Source organism: Palaemon carinicauda, chromosome 14 (genome assembly GCF_036898095.1).
Source record: "Palaemon carinicauda isolate YSFRI2023 chromosome 14, ASM3689809v2, whole genome shotgun sequence".
NCBI classification, from domain to species: domain Eukaryota; kingdom Metazoa; phylum Arthropoda; class Malacostraca; order Decapoda; family Palaemonidae; genus Palaemon; species Palaemon carinicauda.
In genome coordinates, this window is record NC_090738.1 from 5,364,204 (window position 1) to 5,374,960 (window position 10,757).

Sequence of the window (10,757 nt, forward strand, 5' to 3'; positions counted from 1 at the left end):
GAGAAAGGTGGCGGCAGGTATGCCGCCTACTTTCAGTTGTAAACTAAGAAAGCATAGCTTCCCATGCCGACAACATCGTGGGCGGCAGAGGAATCAAGATTTCCCTGTCGGCGACAATGTCGGCTGCAAGACAATACACCCTGAGTTGCCGTCATACTTCGAAGCCGGGATACTCGGCGGCAAAGAGGATAGACGGTAAAAAAACTATCTAAGTCAAGGCGGAGTTTACTACTCGGTGGCGATTACGAAAGATAGGGTCGCTTGAGATGGTGGCGCTCAGGTGGGAGAATGGGTTTATCCTTTTTTTTTTAAAGAGAAACATATCGAATTATACCCATAAATTCTAGGGGATATATATCCCCAACCGAATTAGTAGGAAACGATACAAGAGGTTAAACAATGGGATTTACATTACTAATGTATACAGAACGGGTTAGGTTAGCCTAACTCGGGTGGGGACCGCGGTTACGGTTGATACCGCCGGGGTCCTCGTATACGAAAGTAACGTTACATATCGGAAGAGGAAATATTATGTGTGTGCAAATCTTCGCTAGTATAATTTGCCTAACTATCTAAAAGTTTTTTTAAAGCTAAATACCGGGAGCATCTTACTACAGACTAAATAAAATGCATTTATGGCGTGCGACAGCAGTCTCAAAATGGCCGTCTCCAGAGTAGGCTACGCTCCACTAAGCACACTTAAATTATACGAATTTAACTGGGAGAAGGGAGCCATAAAATTATACACAAGAAAGATCAAATACTCAACTTTCCAGAGGATGAAGATGCTGGAGATTGCATGATAATATTCCAATAAACGGATTTTGAGGCGAAGTGAAAAATCTATTTTTGGGTGAGATGGCCATGTCATCCTGATGGAAGGTTCCTATTGGTAGCTTTCTAAGGGATATTTGGCTACAGTGATATTCCCAGAGAATTGACCTTTAGGTCTCCAGAATTCTAACTCCTGGTGCGAATATCCTTAAAATTTCTTTTAAGGATATCGCATAAAATCAGTTGACGTATATCTTGATACGACACATAGCAATCTTCGCCCCGAATAGCGTTTTCGCTTCGAGGGGGAAAGTGGCTAAACTGAAAGGGAGCCGTTATCAAGGTTACCCTTCCTCCCATACTACTACATGACTCCAAGGTGGCGCTCATTCCTTTTAGCATCGAGCATGGTGCTACAGATATAGTAGTTTCGTGAGGGATCTTGCCTAAGCCTTTTTCTTATACGGAAAAAGGAGGGCGGGTCCATCAGGACGACATGGCCATCTCACCCAAAAATAGATTTTTCGCTTTGCCTCAAAATCCGTTTTTTGGGCTCAAGCCATGTCGTCCTGATAGAAGTGTACCAGAGAATTACTTGAAAGTACTGTATCTGTGGATTTTCATAGGTGCCTTAACCTTGGGACAATATTTTCTATGGTCATCCGAACCATTGAGACATATGACGTTACCGTTATACGTCACTAACACTAATCATGGAACAATGTTAGGGCTTCCTGCCCCTTGCAGGGAAGAGTCATACTAGACAGTAGAAAAGGGTCTCAAGGTTTGCATATATTGTATGAACAAACATAAGTATCAACAAAATATACAAAAATCTCACGGTTTGTATATGTTGTTGGAACAACTAAGTATCAACTATATCCATTGTTTGTAAGCATACAATAATATGAGGTTTTTCTGGGTCGATCTGTGGCGCCGGGTGAAAAGAGTGAAAAGAGTCCTTCTTATATACCTTTTCTGATAAAACCTTCCAATTATACCAGAGAAAGATAAAAGCATGGAATGCTGAGGTTACAACCCTCGCGCGAGCACCTTTAGGGTGTCGTGTATAAAGCAAAGGCGCGTGAAATCCACTATTCACAGGTTGTCTTCCATTTAGTTAATTCCTTCGTCAAAGGGATGGGCCGATACAAAGGCCCTTGCCAACCACCAGCGCCACACCACCCACGCCACGATGCGAGCGCCATCTGAACAACATCCTTCTTTTTGGACTGATAAAATAGTGTGTAATTTGTGGTGCTCTCGATCGTTTTTAACAGTCATGGATTTATTTTGTCATGTCCGAAGCTCCATCTTCACACATTCCAATGTTAAGTACCATAGTTTGTTTTGACAGTATTTTATTGTACCGGGCTTTTGTTTTATATCCAGTATAGTCTGTTTTATTTTTCCCGTCTGGCCTTTTATGGCGGCCATTGTTTGTTCACTTGTTTGGGAATTCATCTTTATCTGCCCGTTTAGTACTCTGTCACTTAGGTTCTTGGTTAAGTCCCTGGCCTTATGCCTTTAGAACCGTTATTATTTTTATTTTTTTTGTGTATTTATGCTCATGGTACTTTTTGCTAGTAAGTCCAGCCTACGATCGAGATAGCGATTTAGCTTTGTTTTTGTTTAGTAACCGCCCGAGGCGTTCGTCACTCGACTGTGCTATTTATTTAAAGTTTTAGCAGATGCTATTCTTCGATCGTAGTGTTATATGGATGTACATTTTTGTTTTATACGTTTATAATAGTGTTGTGTGATTTTTAGTCCTGTTTTTGTGTCCAAGAGAGCGAGAGATTGGGGTCCCCGTTTTCTGTTCGCAGTCACGAGTTACCCCTTTATCTCGTTTTCTTTCTTTGCTCTGGTGGTTGAGCGGATTTCCCGTTTTCCGTTTTGTGCGTTCAACGGGTTCTCCCTCCCTCACCTCTCCCCCTCGGGGTGGATGATAACTTACGAGTTATTTATTTTTCGTGACTTTTCAATTGTTAGCGTTATTTTGGTCCGTGTTTGTCCTCTCCCCGTTACGGCTCGGGAGTAGTTTATGAACGTTTTCCACTCCGCCTTGAGTTCTACTCCGGCTTGAGGGATTCTCAATGACTTTCGTTCTATTGTTATATTTATATATTGTTTACTACATGGGACGGGCTTCATATTGTTTAGATACGACCCTCCGGTGGCCCTTACTGCGGTCTCAGGCCACGGCCATATCCACAATAGCCATTGTTATTACAATTGTGTTTTTATTCACAATAATTATTCAGGACCTTTCTTCTCCCTCCGGCCTCACCGGAGTTTGTAAATACGCTTTGCTATGATCTAAGCCTTAGCCCTTAGCTGCGGCTTGGCTTTTATATCTTCACAATTGAATTATTAGCCACAATTGAATTATTCAGAGTATCTCATTATCCTCCGGCGTCACCGGAGGTCGCCCATACACTTCACACTTATATTTGCCTTGCCTTTGGCTAAGACGGCATTATTCAGGACATCTCATTACGCTCCGGCTTCACCGGAGGTCGCCCATACACTTAACACTTATATTTGCCTTGCCTTTAGCTAAGGCTGGTGTTTATATTTATTTTAAGGGCATGTCACTGCTTCCCCGACCCTCGCAGGTCGGCAGATTGCTTTAAGTTATTTATCCTTATGTCATTATCAGACATTAGGTAAATTACAAATATACAAACATTTGGATATTATAGTGCCAACAATGGTTTTGGCCGAATAGCGATTTAAACGTTTGCGATTTAGTCTGTTAGTTTGTACTCGCCCCAGGAAGGCTCAATTTAGACTATATCCTTATTTATTGGTTAAGTTGTCGTTATTCTTCGTTTTTGGTTATTACAATGACTAAAAATTAAAAAGAAAAAGGAAAAATAAAAATAAAATAAAAACAATCAGTTTTATTTTACTTTCCTTATATTATTGTGTGATGTTAGCTTTTATTATGTAACCTTGAGAGTGAGAACATAGGGTGCTCGTTTATTAGCTCGAGTAAGGGAGGTGATTTTCCCGTTCTCCGTTTTTATACGTTCACGAGTTATTCAGGCCTCCTCTTATTATCAGAGTTGATGATAGTACGTTTAATGTTATACACGTTTTATTGATGTGGTTACTGTTAATATAGCTAACACTATTAGTAGGAACGTTGGTGTATGAGTCATTAATTGGGTTCGATTTATACCGACACCCTTAGCTCCGCCTTGAGTTATGTTTAGCTCCGCCTTGAGTTATACGCCGCTATAATGGATACTCATTGGGTGAGAACTAGTCAGATATTTGGAGTGCAACGGTGAAATCCGGCACTCAGACTCCGGCTGAGACCTTTTTGCACACGAACCTTTGTCATGTTTGATCTCAATTACACCTTTCCGGCCCCTTTTTTCATCGAATCTCCGGATACGCTGGAGATAACTCAAACATTCATTGAGGTTAATGTTATCGTACCGGTGACGGTCACGATCTCACGGGGACTAGCCTTTGCTACCGGATCTCCCATACAAACAGAGATCAAGCAGACGTCCAGAACCGGAGTTAACAATGTGATACCGATGAGGATTTCACAGTTTCATTATTACGGTTTCTTTTTCATCGAATCTCCGGCTTAACCGGATATCGTACAGGCGATCAGCATTGAGGTTAATATTAGATTTCCTCTGGTTCACGTTGTCACTATGACGGACCTTTGTTTGTACCGGGCATGGTTACCGGAGATCCGGTACAGTCGGAGATCACTCAGACCACGGGTGGCCAATCTTTTGTTTTACCTGTAAAAAAAAAAAAAAAAAAAAAAAAAAAAAAAAAAAAAAAAAAAAAAAAAAAAAAAAAAAAAAAAAATTATTATTATTTATGAACGTAACTATGCCTATATTTATGCATGTATTTAATTCTAACTATGTATAAATATGGATAAATATCCATACAACATCGTGTTCAAATAGAATTAAATTAATTATGCCTATATTTATGCATGTATTTAATTCTAACTATGTATAAATATGGATAAATATCCATACAACATCGTGTTCAAATAGAATTAAATTAATTATGCCTATATTTATGCATGTATTTAATTCTAACTATGTATAAATATGGATAAATATCCATACAACATCGTGTTCAAATAGAATTAAATTAATTATGCCTATATTTATGCATGTATTTAATTCTAACTATGTATAAATATGGATAAATATCCATACAACATCGTGTTCAAATAGAATTAAATTAATTATGCCTATATTTATGCATGTATTTAATTCTAACTATGTATAAATATGGATAAATATCCATACAACATCGTGTTCAAATAGAATTAAATTAATTATGCCTATATTTATGCATATTCAATCCTAACTGTCTAAATATGGCTAAATATCCATACAACATAGTGTTCAAATAGAAATACATTAATTATGCCTATATTTATGCATAGTCAATTCTAACTATGTCTAGATATGGATAAATATCCATACAACATAGTGTTCATATAGAAATAAATTTCCACCCAGTGGCGAATGCGCCAACAGTGTCACATTTCATGAATACAAGTGTCGCACTATACCCCAGAAGATAATACATTAAATAACTTGTCTTTAAAATGGCTTTTTAAGAGTATACAGCTGATCCCAGCCTGTGAATAGGATCGCTAACCAAAGTTCAAGGAACATCCAGACTTATGTCCCCTTTGTGTTACAGAAGGTTCGCCTGCATGGTTCCCATCAGGATGATGATGATTCTCTCTGGCCTGCAAAGAGAGGCTCTCCACCCTTGGGTATCGAAGTTGGGAAGGAATGCTCCATCTAGAGGTCCCTATCTCCTCGGAGTGTCCTCTCTAAGGTTGGACAACGACCCCATGGACGGGCAGGTATGTGGGGATGAGTTTTGAGCCTTCAGCTTTGCAATTACCTACGTCACCGACCTAGGACCATTAAAGGATCCTAATGTTCATGTTACCCTGCATAGACTGTGACGGCTAAAAGCAACACATTCTAAGGAAATCCAAGGGGCTATGACGAGCTCTAAGGTAGGGTGGTGAGTCAGTGCCGTTCAGGAACTCGGATATAGGTGGTACCATAAATCTGGAGGGCATGGACGTCCTCCCTCTGGGGGACCTAGATTTTACTCCCAGGTACTAGAATTCCCATTCAACGGATTCGTTCGATTGAAAGAGATTGCCTTGGTTAGCTTAGACAAGGTACCGAAGGTAACGGTATTATTTCCTAAAGGGCAGGCCCGATCTGTCTGGACCAGGATGTTGTCAGCCTGGGGGGTACGATAATTCCAGGCTCTGCCCTTCCAGTTCGACCTACACGTTTGTTGGTCTGATCGGGTCAGTTGTGGGAAGTACGTTCTGTCTGAGACCTCTATCAGACAGGAATTGATAGTCAGTTTCCCACTCGTCATCACAGCCTTCCTCTGGTTCGACGATTTTGTATCTGACCCCCCATCATCAGGTGGTCTACCTCACTGATTCCCCAGGTACACAGTCCAACTCCGTTGGGATGTTTTACCTGCATGCAGCCCTAGATCCGAACCCTCAGGCTCCTTTCATGGACACCAGAGAGGAAGCTACAGGAGTAGAAGACAGTCCCGACATCAAGGCGGACCGAGGAAAAAGGGGGCTCGGAGAAGGGAAGGACCTAGATTCACTCCCTCACAACGCGGTGGTCCTGGTAGAGGGAAGACTTTACCACTTTCGTGACCATTGGACTCGGTCTGTGGGATCATAGCATAGTCTCTAACGGTTTGAGATGAAAATGGCCTCAAGGTCCTCCTCCTCCGCCAGTGACCTTCTCCCAGAAATACACTCCCGTCCTGAAAGAGTACACCACAGGGTTACTCAAGAAAAAGCAATCAAACGACTATCTCTTAGGTATGGACCTTACTTCCCGGTGGGACCGTCACCACCTCTGTCGATCTTACCGACCGCTATTAGCTTGCGCCTATAGCTCGAAACTTCTCTTCTTATCTGGGTTTCCACCTAAGCAGGAAAGCCTTTGTGTTCAAGACATGCCCTTCGGCCTCAACATTGATCCCAGGATATTCACGAAACTGGGAGAGGCAGTGTTAGAACAACTCAGGAACCAAGAGATACAGATCATTGCTTATATGGCCGGTTGGCTCATTTGGGCCCGGCCGGCCATAGAAGGTAACAGAGCTACGAAGGAATTTCTTCGATCGCTCGACAACCTGTGATTTCGGGTCAATCTCCATAAGTCTCGCCTGCGACCATCAGGCCACTTAGAATGGTTAGCCATTCAGTGGGACCTTTCGAAGCACACGTTGTCTCTCCCTTCCAAAAGTAAGAGGAATAGGTTCCAAGATCAAGAATTTCTCAAGCACAAACAGGTGTCCAAAGAGCCTAGAAAGTATCCTCGGCCTTTCCCAATTCACTTCAGTAACAGATCTCCTAATAAAAGCCAAACTCAAGACATCAATCGATTTTGGAGAAAGAGAGCTACAGTACCTATAAGAAGACAAGGTCTCGAAGATCCCCTCTGTCGGGAAAATGAGACTACGCCCATGGTCCGAACCGAAGAACCTCTCCAAAGCGGTTCCTCTACAATTCCCACCTCCACAAGTGACATTCCATTCAGCCGTGTCTCTAAGTGGATGGGGGGATTTCTCCGAACATCAGATGTTTCAGGTTCTTGGTCACTAGCATGAAACAGTCCCATATCAATGTTCTCGAAGCCATGGCAGTGTTCTTGACCCTGAAGAGAGAGACTCCTCCGAGGTCGACCCACATCAGAGTAGTGTCAGACAGCACAGACGAGGTACACTACGGAAACAGGGGAGGATCCAAGTCACCCAACCTGAATCAGATCCTGGTCACTTTCTTCGCCTGGGCAACAGAAAAGAACTGGTTCCTGTCAGCACCTCACCTAGCGGGAGGCCAGGATGTGAGAACGGGCTCACTATCCAGGACGAGTTCCCTGGAGTCAGAATTTCACTCCGGTGGATACTCAGGTTCGTTCCAGGCATCCAGGTAGATCTATTCACATCTCAGATCAATCACAAACTTCCTTGTTATGTGACCCCAATCCTGGACCCTCGGGCTCATGCCATGGACGAATTACCCCGGGATTGGAATCATTAGAGGAAGATTTCCCTATCTCTCCCAGTGAATCTTCTAAAAACTTTAACACCGACTGCGCTCCTTCCGGGGCGCAGTGGTTTTAGTACCACCTCACTGCCCAAGAACAGTTGGTTTCCTCTCCTCCTCGAGTGGAAACTCCGTCCCATCCGGATTCCGTTCCTCAAACTGACCCGAGTATTCCAAACTCACTGTGTCAGATTACTCAAGGATGTCCAAAACCCTAACTTTGTGGACTACAGGAAGTTGGCAGCTCGTAGAGACTCGAACATTGAACCGGAAAGCGATTTCTTACTAGAATCAGTCAAAAGGGACTCGACAATTCGCCAATATGATTCGGCCGTTAACCCCCAAAATAGGTGGTCCCCTTGGAAAGTTATTCCTCTTCTCCAAGATACTTTTCTATGTCCGGTCACCACTCTCAGGGCCTTTTTAGCCACGACTGCTACCCGATCGTCTGGCCCCTTGTTTATCAGGGAACAAGGAGGTACCATTCCCATACGTGGTATTAGGCTATAGATCCTATACTTCGTTTGACAAGCCAATCCGGGATCATTTCCCCCAGAAGATGGACTTTGATGACCTTATAAAGTTCACGGGTTGGGAATCTCCTATGGTCTTCAAACGCCACTATCTAATGAACTTACAGGCTCTTAAATACCCAACAGTTGCAGCTGGGAGCCGTATCTCTCCCCAATGATCTTTTGTTCTTCCTTTCATCCATCTCTTTTCTTCTCCCTCCTACCCGCCACTCGCACCACGACGCCGCTTCCTTGGTGGTTCGTTAGCCCTAAGTTTATTACATATTAGGTTATGTTTGTAACTATTATTGATTACCGTTGTTACAGGGTTGGGATATTCTTAGCCATGTCAGTTTTGTAGCATGTTTCCTCTGATACTCGGAGGCTTCCCTGTTATCATGTTTGTTTACCTTAATTATTTATGATTTTCTTTACATGGTGTTGTTTCTCTCCCCTCTTTAAATTAGTTATTGTTGGGCTTGGAAGGCATTCTCTGGTACATTTTCACCCGGCGCCACAGATCGACCCAGAAAAGGGATTTTGACGAAGGAAAAATCTATTTCTGGGGAGAGACCTGTGGCGCCCGGTGAAACCCTTCCCCTTTATTTTACACAATCCCACCCTTTCCTTTCCAAGCCATCATGGCCAATACAGAAGGATGTTGTTCAGATGGCGCTCGCATCGTGGCGTGGGTGGTGTGGCGCTGGTGGTTGGCAAGGGCCTTTGTATCGGCCCATCCCTTTGACGAAGGAATTAACTAAATGGAAGACAACCTGTGAATAGTGGATTTCACGCGCCTTTGCTTTATACACGACACCCTAAAGGTGCTCGCGCGAGGGTTGTAACCTCAGCATTCCATGCTTTTATCTTTCTCTGGTATAATTGGAAGGTTTTATCAGAAAAGGTATATAAGAAGGACTCTTTTCACTCTTTTCACCGGGCGCCACAGGTCTCTCCCCAGAAATAGATTTTTCCTTCGTCAAAATCCCTTATTTAGTTAAATAAGTAAGAGAACTCTGGCCATATTTATTGTGCTAAATGCAGGGCGAAATAAGTTGCAATTACACTCTAATAGACATTTATTTCGAATGAATGACCAAATGGAATAACGAGTGTAACATGTTAAGGGAATTATACGTACAACGTATACAGAGAAGGGTTTTCTCCCTGAGAGGGAAGAAATGGTTAGTGCCACTCTGAAATTTGAAAATTTTGATAAAATTTTCTAATATAATTTTCTGTAAATGTTGTATACAGTACCTTTCTAAAAGTCTTATGACTAGTCTTCCAGCTTCGCTGAAAGTATATTCCCTAATAAAGAGCTCAAGGTTTGAATCGTTAGGAAAAATACAAATTACTTTAAATTTGTTATTTTTATATGTATCGCTATCAAAAACGATAAGATTGGATATTTATTTTTCAGACCCCTCCCTATCAGCAATCACCAACCCATACTGGTAGTGGTGGCAACAAAGGGCTTTTGGGTATGGTTACTGGCGCAGGTGCAGCTGTGGCTGGAGCTTTAGGGGCCTCACACCTTATAGGAGTAAGATATTTTTTTTTGATATTTCATCTGCAAGTAGTATTATCAGTTTGTTCCGACACTCAATACAAATCTGTAGCTATTTGTAGGGATTATCTTTCTGTGAACCTGGAAGACTAGCCATAAATACTTCGAAGCGAGGTGTCAACTACCGAACTTTCCAGCTACCCCATTCACTCACACACCAGTGTGTCTAAACCACTTTCTCCTTGGTTTTGCTGAGATCAGACTTCTCCGCTCTCTGCCTTCCAACAGACTTGGCCATGTAATTAATTTTCAACAACTTTCTCTTTTCAAGTGTGTGTGTGTTCTGCTGTCCTAATGCAAACCTGCTCAGGTACTTTCATGTCTTCTGCCAAGATCGACCCCCATTTGTTATGTCCTGCATGTCGTGGATGGTGATATGACCAGGGTAACACCTGCTAAAAGTGTCGGGATTGGTCTCCCTCCCAGTGGGAGAGATTAGGGCGACGGTGCAAGAAAAGGTCCAGGAAGATTCCTCTTCTCAGGGTCTTCCACAAGGGCGAAGAAACCTCGTACCTCTTTCTTGACCCATTGATATCTTCCCGAAGTTCTTGCTCGCTCGGTCTCTTATGAGGATCGGTCGAGTAGGGGTGTTGACCAGCTAACACTGGGGCAACCCCGGGGTACTGGGGACGAAGCTGCTTCCCCTAGAGAAGCAATTTTTCTCCCGCCCTCGGGTGAGTCCTCTATATGTGATGTTTTTCAGGTTTGGCCGTCGCTGGAGATTGCAGGACGGCCTTTGAAGGACGTTCTGTTAGAGCCTTTTCTGCGGGGTGCATGGGGGAAACCTGCT

The 10,757-nt window shown here is 42.8% G+C and overlaps 1 protein-coding gene across 2 annotated transcripts in view; it reads left to right on the top strand.

Moving 5' to 3' along the window:
- LOC137653404 (galectin-8-like) overlaps positions 1-10,757 on the top strand; it is a 402,287-nt gene that overhangs the window by 300,904 nt on the left and 90,626 nt on the right. For both annotated transcript variants that reach the window (XM_068386760.1, XM_068386761.1), the window contains exon 6: positions 9,821-9,943. In XM_068386760.1, the coding sequence (XP_068242861.1) occupies positions 9,821-9,943 (123 nt within the window). The remainder of the gene's footprint in view (positions 1-9,820; positions 9,944-10,757) is intronic.